This window comes from Gordionus sp. m RMFG-2023, chromosome 1 (assembly GCF_954871325.1).
Source record: "Gordionus sp. m RMFG-2023 chromosome 1, tfGorSpeb1-WG-v2, whole genome shotgun sequence".
Lineage (NCBI taxonomy): Eukaryota > Metazoa > Nematomorpha > Gordioida > Chordodea > Parachordodidae > Gordionus > Gordionus sp. m RMFG-2023.
Window position 1 is genome coordinate 31,254,135 of NC_088775.1, and position 22,927 is coordinate 31,277,061.

Consider the following 22,927-nt stretch of genomic DNA (forward strand, 5'->3'; position numbering starts at 1 on the left):
AAAAAGTATTCATATGCTAGACTGTGTAAGAGTTGTTTATTAATCTTATAGTGGTTTCAAAAATGGCGATGTATATTTTAAAAAAAATTAGCGTATTCAAAAAAAGACAGAATATATAAAAATTCATAGCAGGAAATCATATGTGATATATCTAAAGGTTGACGCCAGTTAATAAGAGTATTGATCTTGAAGAAAAAGATGTCATAATTGTTGGAAGTGAATTCTATTAAATTTATTGGTCCGTGTAGTGCCGTTAAACAGTTTATTTTTGAAAACGTCTAACCCAATATTTTAGCCAAAAAAATATTACACAAGCCTGGGGATATTGCTCATAGATGGAAGAAAGATTTATAAATCTATTAACGAAATTCGAGGCTTTCGTAATATTATTTTGGTTAAAAGTTGCTAAATCGAGTCGTTTAACAATACGTGGTAGTCCCCTACCCCAAATAGTATTGTTAAACGGCTCGATTTGAGCCGATTTTCAAAAACGGCTAACTCAATATTTTAGCTAGAAAAATATGGTATAAGCTTAGAGATTTCGTTAATAGATGTTCAAACCTTTGTGCCATCTATGAGCAAAATCTGAAGACTTGCATAATATTTGCCTGGATAAAATATTGAGTTAGCTGTTTATAAAAACCGGCTCAAAAATAGCCGTTTAATAACACTAACCCCAAGCCAATTTTTTTTCAAACACCATTAATATTAGTTTGCTCTATTCATTCCCCTATATTTCTTAGCCTATTTATTGATCTTTCATTTTATCAATATCCCTATAGTAACAATATTCATCAAAAAATTAAATCGCGACCGATCTCCTAAATGTGAACCTTACCCTTTTTCACATTTAAAATCATTTTATTGATCTAAAAACAAATCAACAGTGTTTTTAAAAAGCGCATCTTTCAAAATCACTTGGAGCGTGGCTTTTTTTAAAAAAAAAGCGGGAGCTAGCTCCTTTAATTTTATTGTTGTAATAGATTAAATTACAATGATAAATTAACTTTGAAAAGTAATTAAAGGTTAATATGATTAATTGTTATTTATAATATTTATTATTAATATGTTTGATTGTTATTAATTTATATCATTATAATTATTTGTGAAATATATAATATATTGATCAAATTAATTGATAAAGTTTCTCAATTGTATATTGAATAACAATTGCATACATTATTTAAAACATAATCTTAATGTATTTTTTCAATATAATAAAAATAATATATTTATTTAAATTAATGAAACTATTTGATTACATTAAATATTGAACCGAATTGTTATTCAATTTTTTTTATCTTTCCATTTTTTTTTAAACCCTAATTATAAAACATAAAAACTATTGAATAGAATTTCCATTTCCAGCCTATAAGAAATATTTTTCTTTTCTAAAAGAAGTGGAATGCTTAAGAATAAAGTTCTGAAATAGATATTCTGAGGGGAAAGTTTTTGATTTTTTTCATAACATTAATGTACTACCTGCCATCAAATCAATTTAGTGGTCACAGTTGATGTGGAGAAAGCTTTAGAAAATAGAAGATTTAAAATTGTATCCCTAGGCTCATTTCAAAGGTGTAAATCTTTATGAAATAAACAAAATATGTCCATAAATATGGCTGGTAAAATATTTAAAAATTGAGAAGATATTTGATATGAATAAATATACTACCGGATGGAAATCATTTTCTGAATCTATCGTATTGATAGATAAAATATTAAGTGAAAAATTGATCATTTATGTTATAACCGAGGACTTATAAGCTTTAACTCCTAAATGAATATTAATTAAAATCGTATTTTTTCGAGATGAATATATTTTAGGTTATGGAGCCTTTTGCAAAAACTTTGAAGATCCTTGAAGGAGTTTCAATGAATACGGGGTTTTTAATTACAACTATTTCTAGACTCACTTCAAAATTAAATGGTTTTACAGATATAGAGTTTGTAAATTACTTGTAGAGTCTCTTATAGGAGGCATTGATAAAAGGTTTAAAATAACTTTATAACAGATTTTCAACTGTTTATAAATGATAATATCATTGCTACTATTATCCATCCTGCATTCAAATTGGCAATAAGCAGGGATTTAAGTATAGAATTAAAAAATAAATTAATTTTATAAGAAAACAAATTCCTAACACAAAAATACCTAAACCGAAATTACTATCCAATGATTTAAAAGATTTTCTTGGATTCAATCAATAGACAAAAATTTCTTAACAAACAAATACTACAATATATATATTTTATAATTATAACGATTTAAAAATTTTTTTTATTAAATACATATCCCCCCCCCCTCATATGCTCCTGCGGATCTTGTTTAGTATTGCTAAACAGGTTTTAGGCAAGAGGCGTGGCTGCTTTTCAAATTCAAAATTTAGAAAATTTGCTACTTTTAAAAGCAAATAAAAAATTATAAATTTTTGAATAAAATATATCAGGGTTGTGCATTTGCCGGTCAAAAACTTTATTTTATATATAATAGTAAAAAAATAAATCTATGTGATATTAAATTATATTCTTTTACTTTAATCAATGTTGCTCTCCATGACAAAGTTTTGTTCGGATTTTTATTCAATATTATAATTTACTTTAATATTTTTAATAAATAAGTTATGATATACTCATACTAATTTTTTGGTTATCGAGATCTTTAGTCGATTTCTTTTCTTCGTATGAATATTACCCCAAACCGACCAATTTCTTTCTGAAAAAGAAGTATAACTAGGAATTGTTAGTAAGATATTATATTAGTCACTTCTCTTAATGTTCAAGGTAGGCAAAGTTCATTCTAACAACTTGAGAACAAAATCAGATTGTTTTTTTATGAAAGTTACTGCTTTCCACATATTTTGGCCATTAAATATATCGCCGCTTTTACTTCTAAAATTTATGATATCACATAATATCTTAATTATCATCATCTTGTAAAATGCCTAATTCTTAAATTATATACATGCTTCATCAAATTTACTACTAGTAAGATACTCCCATTATATTGGGGATCCAATAAGGGACCAGCAGTGAGAGCACATGTATTTGGATTGTTTTCTCATTTTCAAACGTATCTTTAATTTTTTTCTTCAGTTAGATAAATTATAAAAATGGCATGATTGAATTTCTGTTTTCCAAAATAAGCATTTCGTTTTTTACAAGGGTCAAAGTACATTAATCCTTTTCACTTAAAACAATAAGATAACTAAATGTTAAAGAAGTTTTAAATTTTTCGTCCAAAATATTTCTTCATTTAATATTTATTAGTAATTTTTTTAGGACAAATGTCCAACTTCTTCTACAGTTGCTTTCAGAGCCTACTTGCCATATTTGTATTTACTCCTCCTTACATTTTATTGGCGATGCCTATCTTGTTTAAATAATTGTACATAAAGTAATATAAATCTGCAATTAGTAACATGCTTTAGCAAAATTATTATATTTATATATTGACGAAGCTCCTCTTTTAAAATTTATAACAGGAGCTGCGTTCCTTTTAAAAACTAAGTAGCGGGAGGGAGTTCCTTTTGAAGTGGTAGGAGCTGGAGCTAGCTCATTTTAAAAAGGATCGTTATCAACTTCAGCATAAATAAAATCAAAACAAATAACCTTGGCTGGATCCCTGTTCCACACGCAAACTTGATGTCCGGCATTTAAAAGAGTGTGCACTATTTGTTTTCCCATTATACCAGTGCCGAGAAATCCCAGCTTCAAGCTTCTGGATTGAATGTCCTAAAAGTAAAAATGAATGAATCAATTAATCGAATGAACCTTTTTACTTGTAATTCATTGGAAGGGCTCGAAGCCGCAGCTAAAGATGTGGAAGAACATGCCTCTGTTTTGATGAGGTCGCCACCTGTCAATCTCGAAATATCTATCAATTTTATTTCGATGTTTTTTGTGGTTCTATCCAATGAAGTGTTAAAAGGATCATTCTGTAAAAGATAAAGGTTGCGGTAAGATTTTTTAAAATTAAATAGTAAATAAACTAATCAAATTACGTGTCCTTGTGTAGTCGAATGAATTGAAATGTGCTTTTTTAACAAGTTTTTACTTATCACAAAGCCCAAATATAAATGATAGTCTTTTAAATTAAATTTAAATAATAAGGAAAAAGAGTTGAATAGAGAAAGAACAATATATATTTTCAAGATTTTTCCTGGAACAAAACCGTCACCGTTTTTGGCCAAAACAGTAAGGCAACAAATGTTATTGTATCAAGTAAAACCTTATTTTACTAATTTTTGCAAGCCTTTTGAAAGTCGATCAAGCCAGAATAATGAAATTAGGAGATAGGGTGAAGTGACGTAATATAACAATAACTACCTATAATGTATTTTCTGCTCAAAATGAGAAGAACCCTTAAAAATGAAAAAGTTATCTGGGCAAAAGATATTCGAAATTTATTTTTATATTACAATTTAAATGGGTTCTAATCAATTGAAAAAGTAATATTTTATTATCCTATATTTTTTTTTGATATAATAAACTTGCGAGGCCAAATAAAATCTAAATTAAACTACTCAAATTTCAATTTACAAAAATACAACATAAGTAATAACATAATCCTTTTTTAAATTAAATTCAGAACATTTTGTGATAAAAATTATTTTAGTGTTTTTGAGAATATTTTAAAAAAAAGATAACAAAAGAAAAATTGGTAAACACAAAAAAACTTTTTACTTTGAATTTTCTGTAAAAGGATCGTTTCTTATCACTGTGAGCCATGTTAGTCCTCTTGGTATCCCCTGTGTTGACAAGGGCGACTCTCTTCTTCCTGCTACTACCCCCTAGCCCCGAACTTCCCTTACCGTTAATCTTTACTTCGTGGGGGACTTTCTCGTTTATCTTCCCTTTCTTGTGCTTGTCATCACTTTTCTGGGTTTCATTATAAGTGCCAGATTCAGGATTGAAGTTTTCATCGACACCCTTTAGGCCTTTCGGTTCCAGCAAATCGCCTTCTGTACCGTCGATATCGTTTAGCTTATCAGCATTATTCGTGACGTCATTGGTAATGTCAATTCTTGAGTCGTGTTCCGAATCATACTCACAATTGGAGTCTCGTGATTGATCAAGCGTCTGGGTAATGTCATCATCGGAGGTTTCTTCCGATTGGTCGGAAAGGGAAGAGGGTCCATCAATGGGAGGTGGCGAAAGACGACTTCGGGCAAGAATTTTAAACTTCTTAGATTGGTTGCCAGACCCATCGATCAACTTCTTTTTCTTCAATTTTTTTTATATTAGCGAATAAAGAATCAATGAACAGGTTTAAATAATTATTAAAAAATTTGGTAATTAATTTCAACTTAAAATTACCATGGCGAAAACTTGGTAACCCGAGAGAGGTGAAATGAAAAATAAAGGCGAATGATTATAGGTATGGTTAATGCCAATTTTAAAATTGTTATATCTCACACAATTTTTTTAAATAAATTTATTTAAATCTAAAAACATTTATCAAGTTAACCTTCTATTAATTATGCGTATAAAAAAAATTGAAGGTTTACTGTTTAAAATTTTATATGAGTTCTTTACAAAGATGGGTAAAAATTATTGACACTAGCTAATAATCCGAGTTGGGCAGGTCATCTTGAAAAGGAATCTAGATACAGATTCTTTGTGAAAAAATGAATCTTAGATACAAATACTAGTATCTTTTAAAAAATATCAAAAAGATACAAGATAAAAGATACTTGTATCTTTTACTTAATTAGAGTATCTTAAATACAAGATACTTTTAAATTATCATTACCAATTAAATTAGAATAGAATAGCTTATAAAATACAGTTTTTACTATTTATTTGTGAAGAACATAACATACACATATAATAAGAATGAATATTTACAATAATTAATAAAACCTTTAATAATGAGTTAATTATAATAATTAGGCATTTTAATAATATTAGTATTAGCCCATCCTTAGAATAGAATGAGAAGAGAGACTCGTATTTTTAATGGGAGTTGAAATATTAATTTGCAGAATATTTAAAATATATTCATTATAAGAATCAAACCTTTGAAATAAATTATCATTAGACTTTTACATGGCGTACTTAACATTTTACCAAAACTAAATAACCTTAATTGGAGCTTATAAAGGTTTTGCAGTATTATATCTATAAAAAATTTCCTTAATGGAAGGATAATTAAGCATTTATGATACATTTCGACTTAATATAATTTAAAAACTCCAGCTCAATGTTATTTGTATTATTGAACTCAGCACCATTTGTTTCACCAAAAGAAAAATAATCAACATTTTCTATATTAGATGTTAATCTATTGGTTTTATAGTTTAAACTTGATTATATACTCTGGTACTATATTTAGGGCTTCTTTTATTATTATTTTTTTTATTATCCAACTTAATCCATAAGTTATTAAAATATGGATGTGATATTGATGTCAAAAAAAGCCACATAATCAAATCATAGGAAAATATTCTCTTAAAATCTTTTGCCTATACCACCTTGGGCAGCTTTTAATAAAGGTAGACAATATTGTAAACTTAAATTTTTAAGATAACCTATGCCCCTTTTAACTACACATAAATAATATACTTTATAATGTTTAACAAAATTGTGTTTAACCCTTTATCATTTTTTTGGTTAAACAGGTTTTACATCTAGTCTGTAAGTCTTTTTTAACTTCTATTTTAAAAAAATTTTCATAATATTGGGATATGATTCAGTGGAAATTATTTTTATAAATTAAATTTCCCTACAATGAGTGATCATCCTACAAATTAAAAATATTACATAAAATTGGTAATGATATTCTATCGAGTTACATTTATATATAACATATAATATACACATTTCTTTTTGGTGTTGTTATTTTTTTTATCTTTCAAGCTTAATATGAGTGGTAAATTTTCCAGATAATTTTGGCTGTAAAAAAATAAGGAAATTAATACAAGATTCTCGAAGAAAATAAGGAAATTAATACAAGATTTTCGAAGAAAATAAAAGATATACTGTGATATGTAAAATTTTAAACATGAATATTAAAAGAATCTGTATCTGTATCTTTTGTCAAGAAAATAAAAATGAAAAAGATTCAAGATACTTTTCAAAAAGATACTGAGTACAAGATACAAAAGGATCTTGTATCTTAGATACAAGTATTCGCGGTACTGCCCAACTCTGCTAATAATATAGCATAGGCCTAAAAAATACATCGTTATCCTACATGTATTCTATGAGTAGGAATTTTAAAAAATCATTGGATTAATAGATTCAAATCGAATACCATTAAGAATAAAAATAATCGTCAAATTATTCGAAATCACTTTAAATGTTGGAAAATATTCGAAATTATTGGTAAATTAATTATTCCTAGACCTGTGCGCCGCCGGTATTTTTATTCACGCCGGAAAAGCCGCCGATCAAGATCATCGGCGCAAGCCGGCTCGCCACAGATTTTTATTATGGCGGCGGCGCGGCGTGTGTAATTTTTAGAAAGTATATTAATTATATTTATATATTAATTTATTATTATTTTAATTTGAACACTAACATTAATAAAATTAAAATATGAATTGTATTCTATTGCTATATTTAATAGACTAGTGTATATCATTTACATTCATTCATACATCATATTTTATTTCCACAAACATTTCATATTAATTATTTTTATGGACTTGCACGTTTTAAACCACCCTAATAAAATTATGAAATAACAACTCTCTCTACTAATCATAAATCAAGTTATGCCTGGAGGTAATTTGGAAATCTTATTTTGAAGAATGAAAATAAGAAAAGCACAATAATGCCTGATTATATTTATTGTGAACCTTGCTTAAAATTGGCGAAAAAAGATTAGGAAGATTGGAATAAACATAATTCATTTTCACACTAATTTATTTTTATTTTAGACTTATATTTATATATATTTTATATTTTAGCTATGAAATAAAATGTTTAGTATAAAAAAGTAATCTATCTCGGCACTTATAATTATAACAAACTAACAGAAAAAATGAATAATAATAAATCCATTTAGCTCATAGGTATTATTGTTTATCAATATTCATTTAAAATTTTTAACTGGTTTGTAATATTAATTTTATTAAGCTTTATTTTGAAAGTAAACAACTAAATTTTTAGTTTATTTATTGCCAGCTCTATTTTGAGATCTTTTAATGTATAAACTTAATATATAATTTATTAATAGTTTATTTATTGCCAGCTCTATTTCGAGATCTTTTAATGTATAAACTTATATATAATTTATTAAATTAATTATGTTTCATTCCAACTCTAATTATTATATTTTTTAAATGTCTTTTTAATGTATAAACTTAATAAATAATTTATTATGTAAAACTTTATTTTGAAGGTTAAAACTAAATCAAATTTTTAATTTGTTTCATTCCAAGCTCTAATTATTTTGATGTTTTTTAATTATCTTTTTAATATTTAAAATAAATATGAAATCTAATAGGGCGAAATTATGTTTTGATGTGCTGCTTAGATTTAATGCCATTTGATTCTATAAACAATTAAAATTTATATAAAATGATTATTAAAAAATAAATTGCCTATAAAATAGAAATATAAGATTATTGATTCCTCTTCAGAATTACCAAATAGGACAACCATTAGTCGGGGTGCACGAAACGATGTTTATTTATCTATAAAGGCGCATGTTTTAAATCTGATTGATTCTGGACCAAAATTTTGTTCTATCACTTTTGATTTATGGACCGATCATTTCAAGCGTCGAAATTATATCACATCTAATCTTCATAATTTAGATGAAAATTTGATTTAAAATATTTTATTCTAGCAACTAGAAATGTGACTCAAAAGCATACTGGGAAAACAATATTATCTGAGATTGATATTGAAGAGGAGTTCCATTTAAAAGCCAAAATAATACAAATGGTAACTGATGCTGGGGCCAATGTCAAAAGAAGCGTCAGATTAGGGGATTATGAGCATCATTTATGCTTAGAGCATGGACTTCATAATTTGGTTACAGTTGATGACATAAAAAAAGTTACCAAAATTGATATTCTCATTAAAAAAATTAGAGAAATTATTTCAGCCCTCAGATATCGAGTAGCTGATTTGGAATGTGAAATTGAGGCTGAACATCGTAAATGTCTACAGTCAATTTATGAGACAGGTAATATGTTGGATATTGATGATTCTGATCCATACCTTGATGACCATTTTGATATGTCTAATGAATCGGATAATAGAAATGGCATTGCACCAACCAATTTAATTAATGCAAAAACTTTAAAATCAAATTGCCCTACCCGCTGGTATAGCATATTAATTATGCTAGAAAGTGTTCGCAGTGTAAACAAAATTCCTATAAATAATGTTCTAAATAAAATAGGAAAACAATCTTTAAAGCTCTTTAATAATGAATGGGATATGATTAATGAGCTTTACGCAGTATTGAATCCATTCCTAGAGTCGGTGAAATTTCTTTCCTCCCAAAAAGGATCGACAATAAACTTAGGGTTATTATTTCGCAGTGAAATAGAAGCTCATATACCGATATTATATGCTTAGAAGAAAATATGAAAAAAAAGCTTGACCATAGGTTTCCCATTACTCAAGTTATTTTATATTTTTATTAATAAAATTATATTTTAAACATTAGATATTAGCAACTCTACATGATCCCATTTCAAAATCTCAAAGTTGTTTCAGAATATTTAAATTCGAATTCTACGACATTGCAATTTTTAATTCAACATTTAAAACTTTTAGAGCATGATAGAAATTCACAAAGTGAAATTCAAGTTGAGGATAATGGTCAAACATCAAGCTCTTATATAGCTAAATTAGCTCGTAAACATTCCCGTAACGATTATAACAATATTAGTAATCTAGAACAAGAATGCCATATTTTGCTCAGCCAAAATAATATCCCAGAAAAGGATGCATTAATCTTTTGGAAGAAAAAGCGACTGGAACTTCCTATGCTTGCTAATTAAGCTAGGAAGGTTCTTTTACCTGGAACCAGTACACTAAGCGAAATAATTTTTTCCATTGCTGGATTAATACTCAATGCTAGGACTTCTTTATGTCTCACAAATCTTGATAAAATACTGTTTATTCATGACAATTATAATTTTGCTAAATCTGAATTCTGACTTATTATATTTCATACTTTATATTTTGCTTGCATTCCAAATTTATTTTAATTATAATAAAAATCAATAGAATATTTCTTATATGTGTTGTTGATGTGACTCTGATCTGAGTAAAAATACAATTCCTTAGTTTATTTCTGAGAATGAGAAAATACATAAATTTAAATTGGAGTGAGACAGGAAATTATTTATGATTAATTAAACTATGTTAACAATGTGTTAGAAAAGATCGCCCAAATAAATTATAAAAAATGTAATACATTAATTTATAAATTAAATTTATTAAAAAATAAATTGATTTATAAATAAAATTCATTTAAATATTTTAAAATAAATATTAACGCCGATAAAAAAAATTAAAAAACCTCCGCCGTTGATTGAGACATCGGCGCACAGGTTTATTATTCCTAAGCACTCCACATGTTTCTTGGGGAACTATTTATTTTTCTAAATTTATTATAACATTTACAAAACTTTTGAAAATATTTATTAAAAAAATTTATTATTCCTAATAGAATAATAATTAGTATAAATAAGAATAAGGAATTATTCGATTCTGATTTTTGTAGGTCTAATATAACTTATCTTATGTTCACGATAAAAACATGCGATAATTCAACGATAAATATTTATTTAATCTTTAATCATCAGATTTTGATTTTTTATAGAAAATATTTATATTTAAACTCATCTTTTTATTTCATTTTTTGGAAAGCCAAAATAAAACTTTCAAAAACAGCCAATATACAAAATAAATAAAACTTTAGAGTTTATACTTCTGCATAAAATAGGAGTATTGAAAAAAAAGTGTTATATCATGGTATAGATTTTTAACATTTATGAGGTGCAGAGCAACTATAGCTATACCGCACAAAACCCTTCAAAGGTTAATAAGTTTTTTTAAATTCCTACATATATTTTAATTATATAGATATGATAGTCATACTTTAAATAATACCAATGAAGCTAAAGAGTGTTGATTGATAAACTTTTAAATATAACAACTAAAGAAACTCGTGGTAACTTTTAAAGGTTGTCAATGGTCAAATAATCTAAGTCCTATGAAATTATTCTAGTTTTTATTTTTAATTGATTTTTCCTCACATATTCGTTCGTGTTTTGGGGTGAGGTTTCACCCCCCCCGAGCAGAGAGGAAGCAGAAGAAAGGAAGGAAGATGTGCCATTTTCTTTTTTCATTTTCATGTTAGTCACATGACGGGAAGAATAGATAGCATCAAGTTCGTCTTTAATACTCGGCAAAGCGTCACGTGCGTTTGTTTCCTCGTCGGCCTCTTTTTTCTTTCCCCAATGTGGTATAAAAATATATGTTTTCATACTAAATAATAAAAAAAAAAGTAGAAATAATCTAAATATTATTTTCCTAGAGCTCCTATAATTCTCCCGCTTTATTCAGCGGATAAATAAATAGTAACATTTTCATAACCACCTTAATTTAATGGTAATTTTTTAATTTCCTTTATTTGCTTTTTCATTTTTTAAAAAATGTTATTACATCTTTTTCAATCCTTGTTATTTTCTTATTCTTCTCTTTCTTTTTTTCTACCCTTCAATTCTATTTTCAATCTTCTTTCCTTTTTTCCTCATTCGATTATAATAAAATAAATATATAAACACTGATAAGTTACCTTTTTATAGACCAAATAATCGCCGAAAACTGTTTCGGATTTTTCAATGGCGTCCTTGAGTTGGGCTGGCTTGATAGCTTGAATGAATTTATCGCGAAATTCGGAGTAATTCTTGATGCATTCTTCTTGCATCCAAGCACTTGATTGATGATAAATGTTAAAATTAATCATTTTAATTAATAGGTTTATATGCAAGCGGATTCTCCGCACACTTACTATGTTCGGGCGAGCTAAAATTAAATAATGGGCGGGAGGGTTTGAAATATTTTCAAAACAATTAGCCAAAGGACGTATGGGTTTTAGATATTTTACGAACGAAATAAACAGAACCAACTTATATTTGTTAAAATCGATTATTTATTACAAAATTATCAGTTAAGCTTAACTTAAGTATAAATATATAAAAATTAAATTAAAAAAATAACAAATAAAATATTTTTTAAACATGAAGGTAGGGGTGTTACAACATTTTTTAAAGCAAATTAACGGGTGGAAGGATTTTATTTTTACAAACCATAGGCGGCGGTTAAAAACATTAAAAAACGATGGATCAGCAAGCTTGGGATCCTAATCTAACCGTTAAACTCGTATTAACCGTTATTATTTACGGAACCTAAACCGTCAAAAATTTTCCACCCAAACCTAAACCTTTAAAAAGGTCTGTAGATCGATTTAGACCTTTTGATATACTTTTTAAACATTTAAGAATCAGTAGAAATTTTAAAAAATCTTGCCTATTGCTATTTGACAGTGTCAGTTACCCACAAAAATATCGGTTATGGATTGGAATTATTATTTACTTATCGGGTACAGTGCCAGATCTTATAAAAAATTATTTATTCTCTTATATGTCGAATATAAATTTAAAGAAAAAGATTAATTTATAATAATAATTTATTTTAAAAAAATAAGATAAATATGCTTTATTCTCTGATTTATAAAAAATATGCTTTCTTATTTTTAAAATTTGTGGTTTTAAGTAGGACTCGCAACAAGACCAATATTTCTTGGTTTTCAATACTAAGATAATATTAAATCAGATATAGTATTGGTTTTTAAAATCAATAAAACTAGGTGCCCAATACCAATAGCATATAAATCAATCCAAAAGTAATGCTATATTAATATAAATACTTGCGGAAAAAGCTAAAAATATTTCCTTATATGTCTAATTTAGATTTAACAAGTAATATATTTTTGTTTTGAATTTAACCATAAAATATATTGGTGCGATAATTATTACTTTAGTAAGATTACATAATATATCGATCTCTGCATTTATTATATAAATTTAGCATCTGTGATAGTAATACTTTTATATCTATGGAAATACATTCATATTAATTATTTATTTAGAATATCGCAATTGAAGTCAAAAATATAATGAATCAAAACTTAAATAATGCTGATCATCAAAGCTTCTCTAATGAACAAGGACAATATAGCACCTTATTGAAAATGATGTTCATTTTAAACACTGGATAATAATTAAAACAAATACCATACAATATAGAGAAAATATTGTTTAAACCAATTCAATAATTTGAATTCGATATTATTATATTGGTATTGTAAGCCATATCTAGTTGTAAGTAACTTTCTTTTCAAAAATTTGTACAAATGAATATTTTATTAGTATTTAAATACAAATTATCGTATATAAAATACTTGAAATGCATAGGATAATATGATTACTTTTTTAAACAGCAAAAATAAAATTCTTTAACTTTGCAAGAATTAATTTCTAAAACTTTTTTTATACATTTTTTTAAAAATAATCTTGATTCATCAACAAAAAAATTTTAAGCCTAACTTATTTTAAAGATTTTGCCATTTGCAGACCTCTAGTTTGCACGTCGATTAAATGACATTACTATATAATGACGATTAAGACAATTGGTCGGCGTGCAAATCACAAAATGACGTTACGACCGACTCCTATGTATGCATACTTTGGTTCCTCTAATAGTATATATGGTGAATTCTATGATAAATCAACATGAGTTTCAACCCGACCCCCTCAGATTTTTCTAAAATTTTTATTAGTTTGCATAAATTATAACTAAGAAAAAGAAATTTTTAGCCTCGAATTCTAAACAGCGGCTGAGATAAGGGCCTCTAAAGTTCGAAAAATGGGGCATTTTGGGCAAAATTTGGATATCTTTAAATATAATTGAGGTAAAAGTGTCATTTAAATTTCTTTATATAACCTAATGGTATCCCTTTAAAGTTATATAATATTAAAGATAGTTTAAAAAATCTAAATGTCACAAACCATCGGCAATTTTTTCTCAATTTTTTTTTATATATAGAACTAATTAATAAATTTGCAAAATATCAAGTTGGGCTGAGCTCAAGTTTAGGAGATATGGCATTTTAATCATTAGTCAATTGTAAAAATTCGTAAGTGGGGGGGGGGGGAAAGACTATTGTTAATTTATGTAATATATTTACATCTTTCCTAAGATTCGCACAATTTGGATAAAACGTTGTGAAGGTCTAGGAAATGTACTTCCTCTGGGAGTGTTTTTCAAGATGATATTATTTAAAAAAATTCATAATTCCGATGAAAACAGTAGTAAAATGTCTGGTAAAAACAATTTTAAATCAATAAAGGTTAAAGGAGAGAAGTGCCAATTGCAGAAAAGATTCATTTTATGCAATTTTAAGGAATTATATTCTTATTTTAAAGAAACTCATTGTGACATAAAAGTGGACTTAAGTAAATTTGCTTATTTAAGACCAAAATATTGTGTCTTAGCTGGAGGACCAGGAACCCATGCTATGTGCATTAAATTTACTTATTTAAGACCAAAATATTGCGACTTACCTGGAGGACCAGGAACCTATGCTATGTGCATAAGCACTATTCATCAAAAATTTCAAATATTGATGTTGAACGGCGGAAGATTTCCACAATTAATGTCTCATGATATATTCCACATTGAATATTATAAGATTGTATTGCACAATCTCTCTCTGCAATTCCTGATTGTTACTTTAGTAAATGTAAATTTTGCCTAGGCTTCCTCAATCTAAGAGAAAAGTCTAAAATATCATTAGCAGGGATGTGAATACGGCAAAATTTTAGCTAGGTTCGGTACGGTTCAGGGAAATATTTTAAAAGCGGGGTTCACCTCGGGTTTAGGAATTTTTGAATTGATAAAAAAAATCCTATATTTAAATCATAATTACAAAACTAGACATAAATTTAGTATAAAAAATAAAATTTTTATTTTATTTAGACGTATTAGCATAATATCTTCCAAAAGTTGTTAACATCCTCGATCTATGCAGTGAAAAAATGAATTTCAAATGTGAATAAGATCTTTCAACGCTAATATTAAATATATTTATATAAAAATATGATGCAGGAATATCAAATAAGATTTTGGATAAAATATATAAATCAGGGTACTGCAGTTTAACAGACTCCCAAAAATGCAAAATATGTTCCTTATTATCCAATCTTTTAAAATCGCCAAATTCAATAATTATAGTTCCAATACTTTCTCTGCAATCGTTAGCCCTCTTTTAAATATCTCCTGCCTTTCTTTAAGTTGTATCTCTAAACCAACTTGTTCAATAACCTCATCCAACAAATTATCAACAGATAAAATGGGCGTGGACATGGGTTTAATCCTATTCTATAAATTAACAAGATTCCAGGAAATAGTGTTGTTAAAAAGTCGAGTTCACCCGACTCCGACTCAGAGTCTGAAGTCGTGAACTCAAGCCGACTCAAGTCGACTTGAGTCGAGAACATGAGATTTCCATTTGAGTCGTGAACTTAAGTCGACTAGAGGACGAATATTTCGAATAGGTATTGTATAATATTATTTTTGTTACAATTAATTTGTGGTTTTCATGCAAAAATTTTAAGCAAAATTTGAATTGATAAGAATTTAAAATCTTCTTTTTTAATTAATTTTTTTGTGAATTATAAATCTTTTAGTTAAAATCTTTTATAGGTTTATTTTTATCATTTTTGTAAAATTATCTATTTTTTTTAGTATATTAAAAGAACTAGTTTAAATAATTTATAAATATTTGTATTAAATTTTTATGATATTTATAATATTTTAATGTGACAATTGTCATGTTATTTTTTAACATTTTTGAAATTTTTGGTACTAAGGGTAAAAATATAATTTATTTATAAATATGTTAAAGTATAAATACAATGATGATATTCCTTTGTAAAAATGACAAATATCATAATCTGTATTTTAAAACATATTAGTTTATTTTTGACGCTATAATGGGTAAAAATATAGATTGTAAATATGTTAAATTAAAATTTCAGTTAAGATTTCCCCTAGATAAGTGACAATTGTCATAATCGTTATTTTTAAAGTTTTTGGAAATTTTTTGACGCAAATAAGTAAAAATATAGGCTGTAAATAATACGTGTAATTTAAAATTCAGTGAAGATGTACCATAGATATGTGACAATTGTCATAATCGTTATTTTTAAAATTTTGTGAAATTTTTTAAAGCAAATGGGTAAAATATATATTGTAAAGTTAAATTAAAATTTCAGTGAAGATATACCATAGAAAAGAGACAATTGTCATAATCGTTATTTCTAAAGTTTTTTGACGCAAATAGGTAAAAATATAGATTGTAAATATGTTAAATTAAAATTTCAGCGAAGATTTCCCCTAGATAAGTGACAATTGTCATAATCGTTATTTTTAAAGTTTTTTGACGCAAATAAGTAAAAATATAGGCTGTAAATACGTTTAATTTAAAATTCAGTGAAGATGTACCATAGATATGTGACAATTGTCATAATCGTTATTTTTAAAATTTTTTAAAGCAAATGGGTAAAATATATATTGTAAACATTTTAAATTAAAATTTCAGTGAAGATATACCATAGAAAAGAAACAATTGTCATAATCGTTATTTCTAAAGTTTTTTGACGCAAATAGGTAAAAATATAGATTGTAAATATGTTAAATTAAAATTTCAGCGAAGATTTCCCCTAGATAAGTGACAATTGTCATAATCGTTATTTAAGTTTTTTGACGCAAATAAATAAAAATATAGGCTGTAAATACGTTTAATTTAAAATTCAGTGAAGATGTACCATAGATATGTGACAATTGTCATAATCGTTATTTTTAAAATTTTGTGAAATTTTTTAAAGCAAATGGGTAAAATATATATTGTAAACATGTTAAATTAAAATTTCAGTGAAGATATACCATAGAAAAGAGACAATTGTCATAATCGTTATTTCTAAAGTTTTTTGAATTTTTTTGACGCAAATAGGTAAAAATATATATTGTAAATATGTTAAATTAAAATTTAAGTAAAGATGTACCTTAGAACCAGCCCGATTTTATATAAATTAAAAAAAAATTTTTTGGAAAAAATATTTTTTAAATTGAAAAATTTATTTCTTGAAATATTTTTACAATATAGATCTCAATTTGACACAATTTAATAATAAGCCAAGCTCGGCCCATTTTTTTTTAAAAATATATCCTATCCGGAATGAGTTTTTTAATTTGTTTGGAAAAGTCCGACCCAATATATAAATACTTTTTCCGCCCAGCCCGATTTTATATAAATTTAAAATTTTTTTATTGGAAAAAAATATTTTTTAAATTGAAAAATATTAGTGCTTTGTTTCTTGAAATATTTTTACAATATAGATCTCAATTTGACACAACTTAATGATAATAAGCCAAGCTCGGCCCATTTTTTTAAAATATATCCTATCCGGAATGAGTTTTTCCCTAACAATAGTAGGGACTATTAAAAAAAATAAAAAGCAGTTACCTGCATTATTTTTTAATAAAAAAAGAGAAATATATTCAAGTTTATTTGGATTCAAAGAAAATACTACTATTGTTTCTTATATACCAAAAAGGTATAAGAATGTAGTGTTGCTTTCAACACTACATTATGATAATAAAATTAACGTAACAACTGGTGAATTGTTAAAACCAGAAATTATAACTTTTTATAATTTAACCAAAGCAGGAGTTGATGTAATGGATCAACTTTGCTCAAATTATTCCATATCTAGGAGATCAAATAGATGGTCACTTACCATTTTTTATACTATGATAAATATTTCAATAATAAATGCCCTAATAGTTTATAAAGCCAATAATTTGTTGACTATAAAAAGGTCTAAATTTATAAAATTATTAGCTATGGAACTGATAACTCCATTTATGACTAGTAGATACGAGAACCCTCGTATATGTAGACTATTACGTAACAACATACGGGACGTTCTCAACATATTTGATGAAAAACATATTCCAATAAATAAAAAGGGAAGATGTTATGAGTGTCCAAGGGTGAAAGATAAAAAACAACATTAATTTGCTTAAATTGTTCAAAATTTATTTGTAAAGATCATATGCATACAATTTGCCGCGAATGTTATCTCAAAATTTTACATGATATTTGATGATTAATATTTTTTTTGATATATGATATTTTTTTATAAAATTTATGTAATTATCATTATTCAACATTGATTTAATAAAATATTTAATAAAATTTGCATTTTTTATTTTTTGAATTTTATTTAGTGATAATACCATATTTAAAGGAAGTACTCAAAAAGAAAATTTTATTTTAGTAACTTTAGGAAGATTTGTCTAACTTTTTTTTGGAAGTAAATATTAATCTAAGATTTTGTATTTATTATCTCCAATATTTTTTAAATATATACTCAAAATTTTAGATCTCAATTTTTAATATGTTCTGAGATTTAGCTAAACAAAATTTGGGGTAAAATAGACCCTACCTTTGTAGTTAAGGGAGTTTTTTCCACCTTTCTAGTGAAGGGTTAAAAAAACATAAAAGATTTTACCTCAAAGATTGTTTATTTATAAGAAAATTCTCCAAAAAATTTATCAAATGAAAATTTAAAATTCTTATATTTTTTTAAAAACAAGGATATAAATAATAAAGTAAAGAAAAGAGGGAGGGAGAGGGTTTATATTTAATTTTGACTTGGGAATGAAATTATTTTAACAAAAAATAAATATTTTTATAATGTAATTAATTTTTGGGGGGAAAAAAAGGGAGGGGAATAGAATTGGAAGTTAGTTATGCTATTATGGGAAAAACAAAAAATAAGTAAAAAATGGAAATTATTATAAAGAAATTTTTTTCGGCAAAAGGATTCAAAAGTAGAATTGAAATAAAATTGTTATTTTTTTCATTGAAAGAGAAAAAAAATTTTTTTAAAAAAATATTAAATCAAGGAAGGAGGGGGAGGGGTATTTTTAAGAACAAAATTATAATACATACTTTTAATATTATTATATATATTTTTTTATTATATTTTATTCTTAATTTAATTAAATATCATGACATGAGCATGAGATATTATATATCTTTTAAAAAAATTTCTCTATGTAGGGGAGACCGGGGTAAAGCGATTGACGGGTTAAAAATGTTAATGCGAAAGATTTTAAATTTGATGTGAAGAACAGTGATTATTACCCAACCTTGTCGTTGATAGCTAAAGATTTCCTGAAACATCAAACGACAAGCGTTCCAAGTGAGAGAGTCTTTAGCAAGGCAGTAGACTTTTAGACAAAGAAGCGAAATAGGATGTCGGGAGCAATCCTTAAATATTGTATATGCCTAAATAATTGGGATATTAGTCTTACAGAATAAAATATATTTTATATTATTTATTGTATTGTGCAGTGTTATTGTATATTTACAAAATAAATTTTAATATTGAAAAGGCTAAATATATTTTAAAAAATATAAACCGTAAATAAAAATATTAATAAATTCTTAGATTTTTTTTTGACTGTCTCATTGGTTAATTTATATAAATTGTAGCAAATATGATATTATTAAAAAATAATGGCATATAATAGATTTTTTCTAATATAAAATAAAGACTCTTGGATAAAAAAGACACCATTTAATCATTTTTTTAAATGTTAAGAAAAAGGGAAAGTTTAAAAAAAACACTAAAAAAAAATTTGGTTAATAAGTTGTAGCAGTGTTCGCTGGTTTTAAAAGATGGTTCACATATGTGAATTAATGGGATATTGTTATTTAAAGTTTGTGACTACAAAATAAAACTCGTTTTAAAGGCTTTAATCCAAAATTTAAAAAATTCGAAAAATTTTAAAATTGTATGTTTTTAAGTATTAAAATTTAGAAAATTGTCAAGTATGTTTTGTAAATGTTTTTATTTTTATGTTTAAAAATATAGACTTATTTATATATTTTCAATAAGGTTTCGAAAGTTTGTGAATTTAATTTTTGGCATCGAATATTCGATGAATCAAATCCAATAATGTTTTCATTATTCGAAAGGATACGAATAAGGAATTATTTAATTCGTACTAATACGAATAATATAATTATTCAATTCGAAAACACGAATTATGTAAATATTTGATTTGATTCGTATTTTTGTAGGAGATTCAAAGAATTTTTTATTTTTTTATGTAAAAAATTTTAAATAAGAATATTAAATTTAAATACTTTTTTTTTATTGAGGAATTATTAATTAAGCAGAAGAAATAATTTGTCTCCTAAATAAGAGTCTTCTTGAAAATTAAAAAATATTAGATAAATTTTTAGCTAAGTTCTATATCTCTTTTAAATTATTGAGGAATTATTTTGATCAAATAAATTTATGCTCGAATTTAAGCTCTTCACGAAAATTAGAAAGTATTAATAATAAATTTTTAGCTGTTTTATATTAGCATTGTTGAACGGCCCAATTAAGATTATAACCAAAACTATATTTTGTAAGCCTGTAGATTTTACACATATATGGCAGAAAGGTTTTTACCTCTATTTGCCAAATCTCCAATCTTGCATAATATTAATTTGGCTAAAATCTTAATCAAGCCGTCCAAAACACTATTTTATATATCTCTTATATTATTCAAGAATTTGTTGATCAGACCATAATTACTTCTTAGATTTATTAATATTTGAATCTTTGAATTATAGAAAAGTTTTTTTTTTAAATAAAAAATATTATAAAAAAATAATACAATAGCAACAACCAAAAATGATTTATATTTTAATTTATATACCTAAAAAATAAATTCATCATCATGCATGTACATAAAAAAATTTATAAACAAAAAATAAAATATTATTTGAAAAAAAACATGATCTAACTTTGTCTGTTTATAATATAAATAAAAAATATAAAAAATGTATCAGACACAGGACTTTGCAAAAAGTAAAAATAATTATATAAAATAGTTAAAAATAAATTTTATTCACGCCTTTATTTCATTTTTTCTGGAATTATTTAGAAGGGTAAATAAATGAGAAAGCCGTTTATTTTAGCTCGCTATAACACCTGGTTCTTGAGATATAGGGGCTCAAATCTGTAAAATTTTTAAAATGCTTATATCTCAAAAACTAATTATATATCATATTGTAAGTTAAAATATTCTCTAAAGGGCTATCAAAAAATAATAAAAATTGGCGCCAAATTGAGTCTTTAACATTCGGTTTACCTATAATGCTTTACCTGTATTTTTAAGCAAAAAAGGGAGTTTGTTTTCAATGTTATAATAAATTATATATTTATTAAATAATGTGATCAGGATTTCCATTAGTGTTGTTAAACAGCTATTTTTGAGCCGATTTTTAAAAACGGCTAAATCAATATTTTAACCAGAAAACAATTGTCTAAGCATCGAGTTTTCGATAATGTCTAAACCTTTGTGCCATCTATCCGGATCTGGACCTTGGGTCTGAACGCCGGGTCTGTGCTCGGGGTTCGTGCTCAGAGCTGGTTTTGTCGATATTTTAGACCCAAACCCCGGGTCTGGGCTCTACACAACCAACCAATTAACAACACTACTTATGCAGGCAAAAATAATTTTATATGTAAATAGGAAAATACAAGTGCAGAAAAGGCTAATTTTATGTAATATTAAAGAACTTTTCATTCACTTTAGAGAGACTCATAACGATATAGTTAGGTCTGAGTAGATTTGCTTTCTTACGACCTAAAAACTGTGTTTTAGCAGGTGGTCCAGGTACACATACAATCAGGGTTGCCAGGTCAAAATTTCCAAATTGTGGGAGAAATTCGGTATTTTGTGGGAGTAATATAAAAATTGTGGGAAAAATATGAAAATTGCTAAAAAAAAAATTTCGGGATTTAGAATTGACTTAGTTATCCGCTTATTATTTTTTATAAATATAAAATTTCTCCTCTGCTTTTAGACCATCCAGCGTCTACATGAGCGGGAGGGGTAGGAACAGTTTGCATCCTATTTTTTGAGGGGGGTAGGCTGCTTTAATGGGGTAAGATAAATTTTTTGGGGGGTTATCTATTAAATTTTGAGATGAAACAGGACAAAATTTATTGCTGTAAAAATTAATACTTTTATTATAGAATTATTATAATACAATTCATCGACCAAATCTATATATTGCAAACAATTATACACATTGTTTTCTAAATAAAACTTTCTGCTATCCTTTTAAATGTAATTTAAAAGGTTTAGATATTTCAGCAAACTCATAATGCTATAATAATTAATTCATTGTAAATAATAGAGGTTTTAATTGAATTTATTATCTAAAAAATAAATTCTGTATATACACAAAATATCGATAGTTGGTAGTAGAGATAGATTAATTTAAGTTATCCTAGATAAATTCTCTGAAAAGAGTATCAATAAATTAAAAAGGCGAAAATAATGATAGACAGGCACAGCCGTCGAAGGCGGCGAAATTTTTTAGGGGGTAGGCAAATGTTTTTGAAGGGGGTTTGCATCCAGTGAAAATCCTGTCATGTAGACGCTGAGACCATCTAACTTTAAGTATTCTGGGGAATCATAAAAAATGGAAAAAATTACAATCTCTTCAAACAAGGCTTCAATGTCTATCGGTAATTTTAATATATTTATTAAATTACAAAAACCATCAAATGATGGTTTCTGTTCCAAGGTCATAATATTTATACACTTGTAAATAGAGTTATTAAAATCAAATCTCGATTGTAAATATTCCAAAATTATCTTAATAAAAATATTTGCTTCATTTAAAAATACGTTAATTATAGTAATATTTGAACATTGTAATATGATATTTTTAGCAATAGCGCCATAAAATTTATTATTTAACTGTAGAGATGAACAGAGCTGTAGCATGATTTTGTGAATCTTTATC

General features: G+C 26.2%; 1 protein-coding gene across 2 annotated transcripts in view; it reads right to left on the reverse strand.

Moving 5' to 3' along the window:
* LOC135922335 (cytokine-like nuclear factor N-PAC) overlaps window positions 1-22,927 on the reverse strand; it is a 78,376-nt gene that overhangs the window by 17,392 nt on the left and 38,057 nt on the right. For both annotated transcript variants that reach the window (XM_065456719.1, XM_065456720.1), the window contains exons 4-8: window positions 11,771-11,909; window positions 11,229-11,423; window positions 4,684-5,223; window positions 3,780-3,935; window positions 3,610-3,732 (exon numbers count right to left, since the gene is read on the reverse strand). In XM_065456719.1, coding sequence (XP_065312791.1) covers window positions 3,610-3,732; window positions 3,780-3,935; window positions 4,684-5,223; window positions 11,229-11,423; window positions 11,771-11,909 — 1,153 coding nt within the window. The remainder of the gene's footprint in view (window positions 1-3,609; window positions 3,733-3,779; window positions 3,936-4,683; window positions 5,224-11,228; window positions 11,424-11,770; window positions 11,910-22,927) is intronic.